General features: G+C 34.0%; 1 protein-coding gene across 3 annotated transcripts in view; it reads right to left on the reverse strand.

Annotated features, from left to right (window-relative positions):
- Window positions 1-1,212: 1,212 nt before the first annotated feature.
- DPH5 (diphthamide biosynthesis 5) overlaps window positions 1,213-17,958 on the reverse strand; it is a 31,807-nt gene continuing 15,061 nt past the window's right edge. For all 3 annotated transcript variants that reach the window (XM_063105327.1, XM_063105326.1, XM_063105325.1), the window contains exons 5-8: window positions 10,500-10,620; window positions 5,310-5,349; window positions 3,739-3,842; window positions 1,213-2,151 (exon numbers count right to left, since the gene is read on the reverse strand). In XM_063105327.1, the coding sequence (XP_062961397.1) occupies window positions 1,928-2,151; window positions 3,739-3,842; window positions 5,310-5,349; window positions 10,500-10,620 (489 nt within the window). In that variant the 3' untranslated portion in view covers window positions 1,213-1,927. The remainder of the gene's footprint in view (window positions 2,152-3,738; window positions 3,843-5,309; window positions 5,350-10,499; window positions 10,621-17,958) is intronic.

The raw sequence follows: 17,958 nt of genomic DNA on the forward strand, positions 1-17,958 counted from the left end.
CTTAATTTCTAGGATCTCCTACTTCGATTTTCAGCTCCTATAGCAGCCCCCAGTTCCTTCCTCTAAGACAAGTCTGCATCTTTCTCTTAAGTTCTAGCCACCCCTCACCAGTCAGTCTGGGAATGCCCCAAGAGGAAAAGCAATATAAGGATAGTTCTTAGCCTGATTTTGGTGACTCCCTACTGCCTTTAGACAGTTTATTATATGTTGCCCAATTTATAATTGAAAGGATTTATATATTATAACCTATTCCATCAATACCAAAACTGGAAGTCCTTCATTTTATAATTCTTAAACATTTGGTTTAACATCTCAGAAGAAAATAATATAGAGTTGATACTTAAACGTACATGGCTTTCTCCCCTTTTGTGTCTAACAGATTGAAAATGGAATGCTTCATATATATTAAAGTTTTTATCTCAAATAAAATAAGTCAAAATAACCTCTAGCAAATTGATGATTCCAGGAAAAAGAAAAATCTTTGTTCAATTTCCAACAAATTTACTAAGCAAAGAGGTCAGATAAATTGATTAGGCCATGGAAATACTCAGAATTGGACTAACTGAACTAGTGTGTAACAAAACTATTTCTATACTGAACTGACAAAAGTATAAAACTCATGGTCACAAAATATAATAAATGGAGTGTTATTTAAAACTGGTAAGGAGAGTGTGACTATTCGCGCGTGTGCGCGCGCACACACACACACACACACACACACACACACAGCAAACCACACAACATGGGTTTGAATGTGTGGGTCCACTTATACATGGATTTTTTTCAGTAAATATATTGGAAAATTTTTGGTTAGGTATGTCATAAATGGATGACATACCTAAGTTAAATAGCCCACCTAACAGTAGGCTATTAGTAGTTAAGTATTAACTATTACTTAAGTAACAACATGCCCCCCACCCATGCAGGGCTCTGGGTGTGCAGTGCAGTGTGGTTGTGATCAAGGGAAAAGGAGACGATGTACTTAAGTAGTTAAGTAGTTAAGGTTTGGAGGAGTCAAAAGTTATATGTGGATTTTTGACTGCACTGGGGTCGGAAGCACCCCTAACCCCCATGTTGTTTGTTCAAGGGACAACTACAATGATATATTAATTGAATTAAGTGATATAATGAATCTTGACTAATCCATTATTGCCTTCAAATTTAAATTAAAAAAATTTTATTTTGTACTAAGTGAGTTTTCCATTTGTCTGTTCGAATATAAAAGACGCTATTTAAAACCAACTGTACATGGCTGGCTGAACATTTATAATTAAACAGAATATAACAGATGATGAGCCACATAGTTACAATGTCAGCTAATCAAGACAGCCAATTCAAAAAGGTGTCATTTTGTGGCATGTACTCAGCTGAGCTTTAAGGAAGTATGATTACATGGTGGAAATTTAGTCTTTCCATCTCTGCTTATGTGCACTAATACCAGCTACTGTCAGGACAGCTCATGTTAGAGTCAGGACAGCTGACTTTTTAAGAAAGTAGAAAAGTGTAAAAATAACATGTGAACTGCTACCAATCTTTATGTTTTTCTTGCCGCTGCTGACATTTCCTACCCATTAAAACTAGGATTCAAGTGATTAACATTCCTGTTACCTATAAGTTATACTCTGTAATAAATACCTTGTATAAACTGGCTTCATAAATAAAAACTGCTTCTAAATGATTCTGTCTATGGATGTCTAGCCACAAGTTTTCCAGTTTGTTCTGCTCCATGTGTGTACCTCCTGAAAAGTTGCCAAAATAGCAGCGACAACTGATGATATCAGGGAAAAAATTCATTGCCACAGGAAACCAAGCATTGTTGAGTCAACTTCTTTCTTTTTGGTCACTTGTTTTATACTTAGTAGATAAACCAAAAGACCTATTTAATTTATTATACAAATATGTGTACCATATACCAAATATGTTATGTTCAGAGTCTATCAATGCTCTGGGACTCTGAGATATTTTCTGGTATGGAGAATAGACTCAGCATCTCCATCTCCAGTGGATGCATGCTGTCTCCTGTGATAATCAAGGAATGCAATGGTCCTCCCAAGTCCACGGTACACATTTGCTGTAAAGTGCCTGCTGCAATTTTCTGGTCCTCGGCTCCAACCCTCGCCAAGCCAACACATAGTGTCTCCTCAGTGATTGCTATTGAAAGACAAAAAAACAAAAAAAATCCCTGCCATTCAATTCAGCAAATGCATCACACTTAAACTAACATAAGTACCACAAGACCACAAGTACATTTAAATAAGCCCCAAAATATCTTAAATTACCTTAGACACTCATTGTAGACCAATCATCCGCTGATTCATCCAAGGCTTTTCTAAATCATTTGCACTATCTGACATATAAAGAAGCATTTATCAACCTTACCCTTTCGAATTCCAAAGGCTTCAAAAGTTTTTAGGTCTTGATAACAATTAGCTGTATCCATAATCTTTAAAATTGCATAGGATTTGTCTTTAAAAAGATTGAGTAAACAATGTTTATTACATACTTATATTTTTAATAAATTGCTTGAGCTATGTTGACATTGACCAAGATATACTGGAAAAATCATGGGATTGTGAGATAAATAACATAGATTTGAGTTTCTGCTTGGCCACTTAATTAGCTAAGTGACAAACTTTAGTTTTCTGATTTTTAAAAGCATATTGTTATCTCTCTTAAATAGTGGTTGTGAGGGCCAAGATAATGGATATGAGAATATTTTGTAAACTATAGAACCCTTAACAAACAATGAGCAGTTTGGCATTACTCATGCTTTTAAGTTTGAAATAAGCAACCTTAATAAACTTCAGTATTATTCGCTCTGGTGCTATAGCTGAAGGGCTGACCCTTTAATGATTTTATTGTTTAATTGGGAAAGGTGTCCGGAATGAACAATGATCAAAATGGGGCAAATGATTTACACAATGACAAGCGGGGAAATCTGTACAAAGTTATGGGACATAGAACACCCTTGCAGACTATTTGTTTCAACGTTATAACAAGGACTGCTATGAGAATGAAATAAGCAATGGTCACTCAAGAATCTCTTACGTATTTTTTCTATCAGGGGATAGGTGTTCAAAGGCAGTCAGCATCTTATAACCGACTATGAGGGTACTTCAAAATGTTTGTGGAAAAATGGAATTAAAAGATAATACAAATATTTCCATTAACTTTTTGAAGACCCTTTATGTAATGACAGATTCATTTAAAAACTTTTTAAAGATTTACTGACAATAAACATTTTATTATATAGCACACACTGTATGTAGATGTTAGAAATATAAGGATAAATTTTCTTGCCTTTAGCCTGAAAAAAAACTATTCCTGGTCTCAGTGTTAAAAATGAGAAAAAATAGAATAAATACATTTCTCAGTACAGATCTCATCACTGATTAGTGCTAAAATGGAATATTAGTGCTAATATTTTATCAAAATATTTATGCATTAACATATTTATCATACAAGATTTATATTAAATTTGTAAAAAATCCTTACTTTCTGGAATAGTGTTAATTTTACTATAAAGAACGCCATTGTTCTTCTTTCAGTACAACTTGAAGCCTACGGGATTTAAGATGAAGTTGGAAAAAAATGTCAAGAAATAGTACAATGCAAAAACACTGACTCTGGCACCAGTGGTGGTGGTGTGTATGTGTGTGTGTCAGATGCTAAATCATACACACATGTAACTGCAGCAGTAGAGGAACAATATGAGAGCCCTTATAGGGTCTTGAGTACCTAGTTCTTCTCCTTTTATTCTTTGATTCTGAACAATCTCCAGAAGCTGCCGGGCTGCTTGGTTTACACTCATATACCGAGGGGGTTCATAGATCTTCCTTCCCCTGTAAATATAAAATTAGATGCCATTGTTCTTAGCCATGAAGTTACATGATAAGTTATTAATGCAATTACTCCCCCAGGTATACTCAAGTGCCACAGCCTATATGCATAGTGTTTGAAGTTTTCACATCATACCCACTTACATATACTTATACACTAAAGATGGTACAGTGATTGTTTTAATTTCTTAAGCTTTTTTTATTTTTCTACTTTGATTGTCCCCTAATCTTACTGAAATGATGGCAGGAATAAAAGTCCAACAATTTAAAGATATATGTATAAATCAAAGTTATCTTTATTCAAAGTGATGCCTTAGGCAAAAATTACTCAAAATAAGTGGCAAGTTCGTTTACTCCCTAGCTTAAATCAGGTTCTATAGTGTTCTACTACCATGTTTGAACTACATATTTTTCTTTCATTTTTTCCTCTAAGAAAAGTAAACTAAAGCAAAATCTTGGATGGTGACATATGTTTACTTCTATATGCCTCAAAAGCCCGCCAGTTTTGCGCAACGATCATAATAAAAATATAGTTTTTGCAGCTCAGAAAACAGTTCAAATAGATTATTTTACTGACTCTTAAAATAATCCTCTAAGTCAGTGCTATCCATCAGAAATATAATGCAAGCCACAAACACAATCTTAAATTTCCTAGCAGCTACATTAACAAAAGTGAATTTTAGAAAGGCAAAAATAATTTAAATACATTTTATTTTACCCAATATATCCAAAATATTATATTTTAGTATTTACTCACAGAAAAATTACTAAAGAGATTGTTTTTATATTAAGTCTTTGAAATCTGGTATGTACTTACAGCACATCTTAATTTGGATGTTAAATTTTCATTGGAAATAACTTAGTCTATATTTAGATTTCATAAAATTTATGATTGCAAAAGTAGATTTATAGATTGACATTGTTCTGAACATACTTAAAAGTTTTCCAATAACTAAATTGAGTATCAGTTTTAAATTAATTAAATGAAAAATTTAGTTCCTCAGTCTCATTAGCGACATTTCAAGTGCTCTTTACTCACATGTGGGTAGTGGCTACTGTATTGGACATTGCCTCTCTAAGCAAAAAATGATTATTACTATCATTATACATATGAGGAAAGTAAGGCTCAGAGATGGGAGTGACCAGCCCAAGAGTATATAACTAGAGACAGTCTCAGGACTGAAACCCATGTCTTCTGGCTCCCTATGCATGAATTCATTTCACAAACATTTACTGAGTGCCTATTAGATGCCAATCACTGTTCTCAGTATTGAATCTATGAAATCTACTACTATTTCCACTCTATCACACTACTTATCATTTCATAAGAATAAAAGTGTTTAATGTTTAGCTGTTAATGAAAGCTGATTTTCAACAATCTTTAGAACTCATGTCATTTAAGTAGAATTTATTGACTTGTTCAAGGAATTAAAACAGATGTAAGCACTCTCAGAATAAGAACTTACTTACTTGATCAGATTTTCCAAAGACTGCTCCTTTACTTTGATGTCTGTAGGAGATAAAAAAATTGTTCTTTTAATTAAGTGCTTTATACAAAACCCTATATGTAAACTTCAGTTAAAAGTCACCTAAATGAGGGAGAAACATTCTTCTCAAGTCTCTAAAATGCTCATTTGACAGTTCATGACAGTCTTTCCTCACATTTATATCTAGCCGCTTTCTAATAGAAATATAGAGAAATATAGAGAAGAATGGAAGCTTGTGGTTATACAAAGCCACTAGTTATAAAACAAACAGGAGCTTGGCCCTGAGACCATCCTGCAGGGATCTATTTCCTGTTGCAAAAGAAGACAAAGGAAATAATTAGATAAATATTGGCATATACACTACCTAACAGTTAATCAAAATCTTTGTTTTCATTTCTACTGGCTGGTAACTGCATAGACTTAACTGAAAAGTCTTGTTATGTTCCTATTCTTACCCATTTTTCAGGAACCAGAACGTAAGCTTCTATGGATGTAACAAACAGAAAGAAGATTCTTATCACATTTTGAAAAAGAGACTTTTGCTTTCTCTTGAATGGTAAGAAACACCATCATTATGAATAAACACTTTAATACCAAGTATTCATATTTTTTTACAGGGCATTAGAGCACTAACTCTGTGTCAGACACTATGCCAGGTACAGACATACCACAAGGACCTGACCAGACATAATTTCTGTTCTCAAGAAGATTTACAGTCCAAGCATCACAAATATTTGATTTTTTACACTTTTTAATTACTGATGCTTGGCTGAACTATTTGGTAAAAAGCAAAAAAGCAGAATCACTCCACATCCTCACAGGAACTCAGTACATAACAGCAAGAGCAACAGCTGCTTCCTGTTTTACATGCCAAAAACAAATGGTTCAGCCAAAGTTTGTTTTTGAAAAAATAAATATAGTGCAACTGAGGAGGGTTTGAGAGACGTCTGCAGCTTTTTCCTAAGTGATTATAAAAGTTTTCCTTATAAAGGATATTAAAGAATTTGCTTGGAAATTTTAGGAGAGATTAATCTCATACATGTATTTATAAATGTTCCTGGAACCAAAGTTGAAAGTATTTTTCAGGTTTGAAATATCACTAATTATTTAATATTTCTACTTGTCTGGCACATATGGGAAAAAATAAATATATGTTATTGAAAATGTGGCTTCCAGTACAATTAATGGTATAAGCCAATGTTTAGATTTCCTTTATATGATGTTTATAAGATTTATTAAAATTCAGAACATTTATTCATTCACCTTGAGCTTCTGAAATATTATTTATGGCAGCAAAATTTTTCATGTTTTCAATTAAAAAAAATTTTTTAATGATATACTCTACAGAATCTGATTTTAAAAATGAAGAGAATTGGGAGAATTTTCACAGGTAAAAAATGCCTTTTAATCGAACATAAGATTGCATTAGTGAATTAATCTTAAGCCAGACCAGTCTTACTACTTTTCCTTGTCTTCACACAGGCCATAATTTTTCCTCTCTACTTCCGCTTACTAGAAGGTTAGCTTCTCCTATTCATCTTAGTACCAGGACCTAGCATAATGTGAAGTACACAATAGATACTCCATAAATGTCTAATGAATATATTTACTCACTTGGCTCTCCTACCACCTACCTACCAGCCCATCTTAAACTATCCTTTAAGCGACATAAGTCCCAATTCTTTCATACAATTTTTGTTCACTTTCTTTCAAATGCTCTTTGTCCTTGGAAATATCTATACAATCAATGCTATCATTTATTAACCTCTAATTACATCATATGTATTGGTCTTGTTTCTTTTGTAAATTTTAAATTCTCTGTGATTTCCTACCACAGTTTAGTCTCATCAATCCCTACTGGGCTTGGCCCATAGCAAGCATTCAGTAAATACATACTAACTTAAGTGATGAGAATGGCAGATGATTAAGTGATGAGATCTATGGTTTGAGCATTTGGAATCATGACATCCTATACTTCACACCCTGTTCCTGCTTTTGTTAATGGAGAAAGAAAGGCATATTGTTTAACCTTGTCTGTCTTTTTTCAGGAAAGCTAAGAAAAGAGGCAGCTTTTAGAAAGAGAACTCCAGAGCCAAAGTTCTGGTTTGTGCTTCCTGCTTCTCTATACAATAGTACTTAATTGTTCTTTAAACTTTCATGTGCATAACTTGTTAGTACCAAACTAGATTTCAAAACTCTAAGGGCAGGTCTCATGTCTAATACTTCCTTAGTATTCCAAAAGAACCTAAACTCACATTGGGCATTGAATAAGCACTCAATAAAATACCTATAAAATGATTTTCTACCTACCTTTCCAAAGATTTCCAAAATATAAATGCTGCCTGTTCTCCTTCCCCCCATTTTTAATGGATATATGGAGAGGTTATGGTAGACTGCCTCTTAGACTCTTTTCTCCCTGTTCTGTCTTAAAACCACTCAGTCCTGTTGTAAAACACACACATACACTTTAGTATCAGAGCTCCAATGAATCCCCGTTTTTTGTCCCTCATTACATATACTTCTACTTCTTCCTTTAATAAAAGTCCTTTCAACAGCTGTCCTTCCTACATCATTCTACTTTGATCTTCTACCCACTGCTGTCTTTAACTGTATCTAAATTTGGGATAACAAGATGGATATATCTGATGGCACAGTCCACACCAATTAACAAGTGCCTTATGGTGTTGTTAGCAAAAACTACAAAAAAAATGAGACCAATCTCTTTTCACATGGAAAATCAAGGACAAAACTATAAAGCTAATTAATTAATTATTAGTGAAACACTAAATCACACAGGTAATAAACAAAAATAAGAAAACATATCAGTTAATTGTGAGATACAGGCATAAGCCAAAAAAGAAAATGTTATAGAAACATTTATGGCCTGATCCAGATGTAGAACTAATTAGGTATCAATATGAACAGAATGAAAGGAATGTATTCTTGCTGGAATTGAATGAGCTAGCAAGAATTAAAGATTTTCTGTGCCAATTGGTAATAAGACCAAGTCTGAGACAATAAACTAAAAAAAGTCTACCAATTAACTTCTCCAAATATTTATTGAACAGCTACACTGTGCCAGACTTATAGACATTAGGAAGAGAGCGATAAACAAGACAAAGTCCCTACTCTTATGAAGCAGGGAAGAAATCACTCATGTTTATTAATTCAGATGGGTAGTAAGACTAAGAAGAAAATAATATAGGGAAAGAGTCACTGAGAGGATACAGAAGGCAACACATGAGATTAGATAAAATTTTGCTTTCGATCAGGAACAGCAAATTTCTGTAAAGGGATAGATAGTAAATATTTTAGGTTTTGAGGGTCATAAGGTCTTTGTTACAACTATGTATCACTGCAATTGTAGCACCAAACTAGCTACAGACAATATATAAATGAATGTGTGTGGCTGTGTTCCAATAAAACCTTTTTTACAAAATAAGCAGCAAGTCAGATTTGATCCATGGGCACTAGTTTGCTGATCCATGCTCTGTAAATTAATTTCCAATTTCTACCCTGTAAGAAAGGCCAAACAAAACTGAGCTATAATCTTTTCTACTAAGACATACTAATTGGGTTTTAAACTAATTGGGATGCCCAAAATAATACATTATTGGATAACAGAAAACTGCCTATATTATGAAAATAACTTAAAGGTTTCTGGCAAATAGAAATCGTTCCAAATGTTCTGAATATCTGTGCTTAACACAGAGGCCAAAATCATGGGTTCATCTTCTGCCTCGATCCTGTGCTTTGTGGTATACATTCTCTTGGTTGACTCTACACACAGTACCACTAGAACAGTACAATTCAAAGTATGATCTGAAAACCAATGCCAGTATGTGAGCTTTTTGTTACCAATAAATTATGAAGTAACTACAGGAGTGAGAATAAGTATTTACAAACATTTATATAATTTGACACTGACACAAAAGACTAAAAATTTTTAAAAAATGAACATATTAAAAAAAAACAAAACTACTTATCCTTCACCACAAACAGTTTGAGAAATACTGCTCTAAACAACTCCATGAAGCAGGAGGAATTATTCCTATTCAATAAATATGAGAGCAAAGATTAAGGAATGTTCACAATATTTTCTAGCTCATTAGTAGGAACACTGGGATTTTGTCATCTGATTCCAAGTAAAAGTATCATTTCAAAGTTATCAAAGATGTCAGTTAGCTGTGCTCTGTTCATGAGTCACAGATTAAAGCTTTGATACCAATATTTCTTTCCACACATATGCTATTAGAATAGAGACTGAGTAGAGAATGTGAATCAGAACAGTTTCAATGTTTCTACTGAAAAGAAGGGCCAATGCCCTTTTGAAGCTCAGTACCATTATATTGTCATACAAAGATATCAATCCCAGCTCTTTCCACATTAAATAAGAAATAGGATTTGGGGGCTGGCCCCGTGGCTCACTTGGGAGAGTGCAGCGCTGGGAGCGCCGAGGCCAAGGGTTCGGATCCTATATATGGATAGCCGGTGTGCTCACTGGCTGAGCGTGGTGCAGATCGCACCATGCCGAGGGTTGCAATCCCCTTACCGGTAAAAGAAGAAATAGGGTTTGGGCAGGATGGTACAGCAAGAAGAGCTTTGAAAAACAGGCTATGTTATATCTACCAGTTCTGCCACCAATTAGCTAGGTGACATTGGGAAAATGACTCAGTATCCTCTGGGCCTCAACCTCAGCTTAGCTGTATAATAGACTTCAATAAAATGAACTCCACAGTTGCAGATCTATCATTCTGTGATTCTGACAGCATCAGAACTCAGTATTGAAAGAACATCCACAGGAAGATGCAAAATGGTGCTTGGTAAGAATAAAAGCTCAATACAAGTCTGTTGAATTGCAGTAAATCAACAAGAAGAGGGCCTTGATGGACAAATGGGTAAACCATGGAAGGCTGGAGAGGATCTATTAGTGCATAAGGGGGAGCAGCATGAACTATGGCATGTACACCAGAATAGCCATGTGGTATTTGGAGCGGAAGATCCATATCTCACGGAGAAATGGGAAAGAGTGTGGCATGCGTAGAACAGCCAGACTGTGTCCTTTCTTAACTCTATCTAGTTACTCATTGAACAGTTTTCGCCTTAACACAAAATCAAAATGAGAACAATATAAGTCCATACTGTGACTTTAAGGAAACTGCAAAACCCTTACCTAATAAGCATAACGTGTGCATGCCATTCTGTCTGTTCTTCTTTACTTTGTCAAAGAAGCTTTCTGGTCTCCAAGTGTCTGTCCAAAAGACAATAGAAACTGTCTCTCCAAACTTATACAACTAGAAAAAATAAAAACAGTAATTAATGAGGGAACAATTAGCTGAAGGCATTTCATAGATGAGAGAATTTAATCCTTTTACAACCAAAATAAAAAGTCAGAACGAGATTTGAGATGGGTTTGGGATCTAATCTGTCACAAAACAAGTAATAAAAGTTCTCTTTGGTTCACAGTAGCTGGTGTCTTTCAGATACTCCTTTCAGTAGTAAGCTTCTAGTATTTCTGCATTCAGTATAAGCACATATTCATAACCAATTCATAATTTAGCTATGTAGCCTTTAAAAAAATACTGAAATACAAAGAACCCAGAAGGGGGAAAAAAAAAAAGATTTCTGAGTAGTCAGTGTAGGTTTAACAAGCTTAATATTACTCTCATTACCAAGGCTTAGAAAGATGAACTGATTTATCTAAGGCCACATACTAATTAGTAATGTAAAGGAAATAACTCAAACCTATGTCTGAGGGAATGTTCCTTTCCATCATACCATAACAGTAAAAATCACAAATTGCATACTCTATCCAGCCATTGCTACAAACCTATAATTCCTTAATTTAGCAAGATTTTATCTGTTCCCTCACTATATAGTTCAATGATGAGGGCCTTTTCCCAAACCTCCTCCTTTCCCCTGAGTGGCCCACCCTATTTTACCATCACTACAATAGAGAAGCTTGCCTCCCTGACCAAGGCTGGCTGCACCAGTTCACTTAAGTGAGTCCAATTCCAAATCTTATGCTGAGAAAATCTAGTTTTGAATTCTGGCTCTGCAACTTGTTAGCTGTGTGACATTATTCTAAGTCTTTATCTCTAAAATAGGAATAGTAATAAAACACTGTTCTTCCTATCCCTAGGGTTGTAAAAATCAAATAACATATAAGAAGTTAATTATTCAAACTGTGAAGTGATATGCTAATATTACCTAGGCATTCTGCAAAGGACATTTATTTTCAAAGACTTAATGTTTGGTAAAATCTAACACACTAAAATTGTTACGTAAAAATTATTCACCTTAAACAGTGCTTGAAAGAATTTATAATAGAGCTGGAAAGCACTAGACCCTGCAAATCACATCTAGTCCTCTTCCACAAATTAACTGTGTGCCTGAAATAGGTGTGTGAACTTCAGGAAGTCACTTAACTTTTCTAAGCCTTGGTTGTGGTTCATTTGAAAATGAGGAAATGGGTTTGGAGCAGGGATTGGTCATCCTCTGCTTCCTGTAGCCTAAGGATTCTCAGGTCAGTTTCAGAGGCTGCTGCAAGAGGTGAGGAGAAGGAGGCAGACAGGAAGGAGACAGAGAAGTTGGTGTATTCAGGGTCCTTCAACACTGCTTTCCTAGAGAAACTCACTATTTCTTGGTTTTTATATACTGAGGTCCTAAAAACTATAACCAATATTTATAATGGTGACTTTTGAGTTCTAAAGGGAAGGTTCATCATGTTCTTCATAGGTCACAGCCTCCAGTTTATTTAGCAATGGGCTTTATTCCCAAAGTCCATTTGAAAACTGTCTAAAAAGGTATTCTCTCATAGAAGCTATGCTGTTCATAGCAGTCAAATTCACAGGTCAGTGTACAAAGAACCATGTAACTCCAAGTATCCAGAGTCATGAATCTTCCTGATACATGTAATAAGGTTTCTCTGTGAAAAATGTATTTTGAGTTCCAATGTGGGATTCCTGGAATACACTGACCCTGTGCCAAGCTCCCAGGAATGGCCCTGACCCTGCTGAGGGGTTCTGTTATTGTTCTGTGAAGGCGAATTTATCCAATAAATATTATAGATCACCTACTATGTGCCAAGTATTTTATGCTAGGCAAAGGTTTAAAATGACAAGTAAAAGGGCTGGCCTATGGCTCACTTGGGAGAGTGTGGTGCTGATAACACCAAGGCCAAGGGTTCGGGTCCCTATATAGGGATGGCTGGTTAGTTCTTATAGGAGAGCGTGGTGCTGACAACACCAAGTCAAGGGTTATGATCCCCTTACCAGTCATCTTTTTAAAAACAAACAAACAAAAAATGACAAGTAAAATAGAGCTCTTGCCTTCACAGAATATACAGTCTCACTTATACTTTAGATAGCAGACAAAGGATCTGCAGTCATGGCACTGGTTCTTACTAATTGGGTGATCATGGATAAGTCAATAACATTCCTGACCTTAGGAAGGAACCCTCCTGCAAAATGGGTATAACTATAAACCTAATAATGTGGGTCTTAAGGGTTAAATGACACAAAGTATTCAGAGTGCCTAGTAGTGCCTTGCACTCAATAAATATTACTCAATAAACATTAGGGATTTGATGACATAGTAATGATAATGTTTATCATGATGATATGAAGATGTTCTAAAATGCTGTGTCCTGTTATAAACCAACTGCTTTCCTTACTGAAGTGAGCTCAAAAATATTACCAAATATTTGAAACTATGCTTATGATTTAATCCTGAAAAGTTCAACTGTTTATATTCTAAAAAGGATTTTTTGCATCTCTGATCAAACTTTGACACAGAAGTCTTCAAAATGTTCATGGAAAGATTCATATTATCTTTTAATTCTATTTTTTCCACGAACTTTTTGAAGTACCCTTATATTAGTAGTATTTCATGAAAAAACTTCAAGGGAAAACTATTCAAGTTAAAGAAAATTATACATGCAATTATATATAAATACTTTAAATAGGTCTTAACTATTTTAACAGTCATGGAAATATAGCCATGGAAATAACTAAGTTCTTCATTTCAAGTGAAAGACCATTTAAAAGAATTGAGATGCTAGCCACATATAAACATTGACTGAAGCATTCTGTGTAAAAGTATCTAAATTATTTAATTTGGTGGATTAGAGAAAACCTCACACAAACACTACTTTCTAGGAAACTGATTTATAAATTCTGTCCACTCCTGTGGCTATGGTAAAAACTTCTTCAATGTATCATGAAACATTATGCAAACAGTTTCACCATTTAGATGTCAGTACCTCAAAGAACAGGAGGAGCAGTTCTTTGTGTTTAATAATCCAGGACTTTCATAGTTTACTGAAACTATAAAAAAAGACTGGAGCAAAATCATACAGTGATGAGAACTGAGGCTGCAGAAGTCTAAGTATTGAGCCGTCTTATAATGTAAGGCTTTGTGCTGTGATAATTTTTTCCCCAAAACATTATTGTTGCAAATTGACATGTAAAGACTACTAAAACAGTTATTTTCTAAGAAACAGGAGATACATACAGGCCTTTTAAATTTTAAACTAGAGTAACTTGTAAAGAAAGTAGTTTACCTACCATGATATTAGATTATATTTTATCTATTGAAGACAAAAAAAAAAAAAAGAAATTCAACTCAAAACTATCCATTCATTATGTATAAGGCACTATCTAGTTAGAGTAAGAAGATACACAAGACAATTAATATTAAGTAGTAATCATCAAATATGATAGAAACTCTAAGTACTGTAAGAGTTCAGCATTTTCCTTACTTAAAGAGAAACTGAAGGCAACTTCTGAAGAGACAGGATACAAGCTGGACCTTAAAGGATAGATAACATTTGCACCAGAGAACCTGAGCACGAGGGGAAAATGAGATAGTACAAGAAAAGTAACAGAGGTGGGAAGTCTTGGGCAATATTTAGAATGGCATTAAGAAATTATCTAGAAATGGCTGACTATACCTGACTTGCCTCTAACATGTCTCTCTAATTCCTGACCTCTTACCAAGTGCCAATTCCTGTCAATTCCAGCTATATAATTTATGTAGAAACTGACTACTCATTTCTTTCTCTACCACCTTGGTTTGAGACCTCAACACCACTTGACCTTAACAGTCTCCCCCTCATCTCACTGTCACTAATCCTTCCTTCCTTCTTTTCAGAAGCACAGATGCTTTGTAAAATGCCACTTTATGATGAGGTTTTAATGCTTTTGTTAATTTTTATTACAAATAAAAATATTTTCTGTTGTTTTTAAGTTTAAATATGTTAAATTTCTTAATTTAATGTTATTATGGAAAAACTACAAAATTTAACTTGCTAAGGACTCTATTAAGCCCTATGTGTACCATATAAAATTTGTAAAATAAAAAGATCAAATCAAATAAATCAATCTAATCAATCAAATCTGTGAGATGAAAGAAAGCCAAGCTAGCAGAGTTGCCAAAAAATGTATCACAAAACCACATAATCAAGAGTGAATAGCTTTCTCTCCTATACAGAATGCCAGTCTTGGGGTTGTTTTGTTGTTGTTGTTTTATTCCCACATGCATTTTGCTTAATATTGATGTAATGTTGATTTTTGCTGACACTGAGAAAGATTATGCACATGGTCACATACCAGCTATGTAGATAGACTTAAAGCTGAATGACTAAATAGACAGAAGAGCTACCAGAAACATATTCTCACATATAAATGAGAAAATCCATTTATGAATGAAATAAAAATAATACAATTCAAACCATATAATTCCAAAGACAAGATTCAACTCTTGGGTGGGGATGGGGGGAGAGATAAATAAATAAGCAATTCAACTCAGCAAATATTTATTGCATATTGATTATATGTGTGGCACTGTGATAAAGTGCAATGGAAGAGATGAAGACAAGTAAATCATATAAATATGATTTGAATATTTAAATATGATATAAATAAGATTTAAACACAGAAATAACTGAACATTCTGTATAAGATGAGAATTTACCAGAGTTGTTTGAATAGAATAATGGCACACTCGGATCCACAATTTAAAAAGAAAACTATGAGGTGGAAAAGAATGATGGTAAAGTGGCTATTAAAATAGTGATTAGAAGCAGTAGTAAGTGGAAATGAAAAGAAAGGGAAAAAATTTTAATATGCCAATAATTTAGGAGGTGATCAAAAATAGTGCCTAAGTGATTAAAAGAATAGAAAGAGCTTAGATGAGTTTTTCTAAGGTTACAGAACAATGTAGAGCTCTGATGTCCTTATTACCTGGTTTAGTGTTCTTTGTACCAGGCTAGGTTTTATCATTTTTACAGTAGTGCCTGGACAACAATGAAATCAACTAATGCTTCTGAAAACAGTAAGAACTACTGCAAGGTCGACAATGCTGATTATCACAATGGTATGAAAAAAAGAAAGGAAATGAGTTGTTACTATTTGAAAGTAATACACATTTTTCCAAAGGAGGAATGTATTATATAAACAGAGGAACATATGGCAACGCTCATGAGTCACTCATGTCAGAGAAAGTGGAAGCATTTCATAATATTGAAAAAATTACACAACATTTTTCCCTGAAGTAAGTCACAACTGATAATGCAGTTTTTATCCAGAAATCATTGCTACCTGGTTTCATGGAATAGTCTCCTTTATTTTTCCTTTAAAATGTCTCAAAACTATTTCAGTCACCTAATATTTGCAAAATAATTAATATATTTTATCACACAAATGATTAATGAAAATTATAAATACCACAGAAAGAAATATTTCAGAAATTATTAATTTCATCTTATTTTTCTTTGGCCTATAACATCAAGTAAACGTACACATATTGAATGCTGTTAAAAAGTGAAAAAAAAAAAGTGCCAAGATGGTAGCTGTGGATACTTCTAGGTGGTGGAACTACAGATGCTTTTTATTTTCTTCCTTATATTCATTTTATTTTCCTAATTTTCTGAGTATATGTCATTTATGATCAAGGAAAAACATTATTTTTAAAAACGATTCTTCTAAAGCAATAACAATACTAAGTGGAAGGAATTCTGATTCAGTATGACTAAGCTGTTAAATGCTTCTGGAGAAATGTCAAACTCAAAGAATTCCAGATAGAAGGACTTTATTCTTCCTGTCTTTTGTGCACTGAGAAAAATCCCTGATTTGTTCAGATTGATCATCAATTTATTTAGTAAATTTTCATTATCAGGAAGTCTAAACACAACCAACTTGCCTGGCTCTAGACAAATAAATGGAATTTTCTTTTATTAGAAAAGTTTACAAAATACAGACTAAAACAAGCATTTGAGATATGTTACTTAGAAATTTCAAATAACATGATTTTAAAGTATATATATTTATAAATAATATTTTAATTGTGAAAAATTTGAAAATGAAAATTTGAGCACCTAATGCATCTTAGTCAAGGTAATCTTTGCCAAAATTAGACAACAGCCCAGCTTTTCAGCTTCCAAATCTATAAAATATTAGAACTTATGTAGTTCAGTAATTTTCATACTTTTTAGTGCCAAATCTTTTTTCCAGATGAACTCTTAAGTAAAGCATCAATACATTAAAGATAATGATTATCTTTAATTCTAATGATTGGGCTCATTGAAGGTTTAAATCTTTGTTGCTTGGTGTTACGTCACTGGTTACTTCTCTATTTGCAGAATCCCTGAGGTTTCTTCATAAATCATGGTGCAGTTTGAAAACCAGTGATCTTGTCCAACCTTCACTCCCCATCTTTACCCCATCCTCTTATAGCAAAGGAGCCTGAGATCCAGAGAAGTTAGATGACTCCTTAGTTACTGCCTGGACAAAAAGTAAATCCAAGACTTTTAAATTTGTACTTAAATTCTAAACCTTTTCCATTATATTTTCCCTCAACTAATTATATCTGATAAGTAATCAATTTTTATTCAACATATGCATACACTGTAAGTCTTGTTTTAACTAACTCTCTAGATAGCCAAGGTTTCTATGATATGTATGTTTGTATGCATGCATGTATCTGTGTGTGTGTTTCTGTAATACCTTACAGATTCCCCAAAGTGCTTCCAAGACCCTTCTTTTGTAACTGTACTTTTCTCCTGTTGGTAATGTCTTTTGTCCTCTTGCCCACCTAGCAAACTTCTTGTAATTCATTTTTTTAACCACTTTATTGAAGTTTAATTTACATAAACATTCACCCATTTCAAGTGTACAATTCAATGAATTTTAGTAAATTTACTGAATTGTGCAACCATCACCAGACCCAGTTTTAGAACATTTTCATCATTCCAGTAAGAATCCTTATGTCCATTTACAGTTAATCCTGTATTGTCCCACCCCAGGCAACCACTAATTACTTTCCATCTCTATAGATTTGCCATTTTGATTTTCTATTTCATATAAATGGAAGCATACAGTACATGGTCTTTTTTGTCTGGCTTCTTTCACTTAATATACGGGAACTTAATATCTATGCCAGGACTACTAACTTTACAAGACAAGAGGAGAGACTTTAGGGCAATATCCGTAACCTCAAGATTCTAGGAGTAAGATAAACCTATTCATACTCTTCTACATAATCAATTCTATGACTAATCACAATCCTGAAAGCAAAGGAAGACTGGCACAGGGCTCTTAGTGAAGGCACAGGAAGACTGGCATAGGAGACAA

This window comes from Cynocephalus volans, chromosome 8 (genome assembly GCF_027409185.1).
Source record: "Cynocephalus volans isolate mCynVol1 chromosome 8, mCynVol1.pri, whole genome shotgun sequence".
Taxonomy (NCBI): Eukaryota; Metazoa; Chordata; class Mammalia; order Dermoptera; family Cynocephalidae; genus Cynocephalus; species Cynocephalus volans.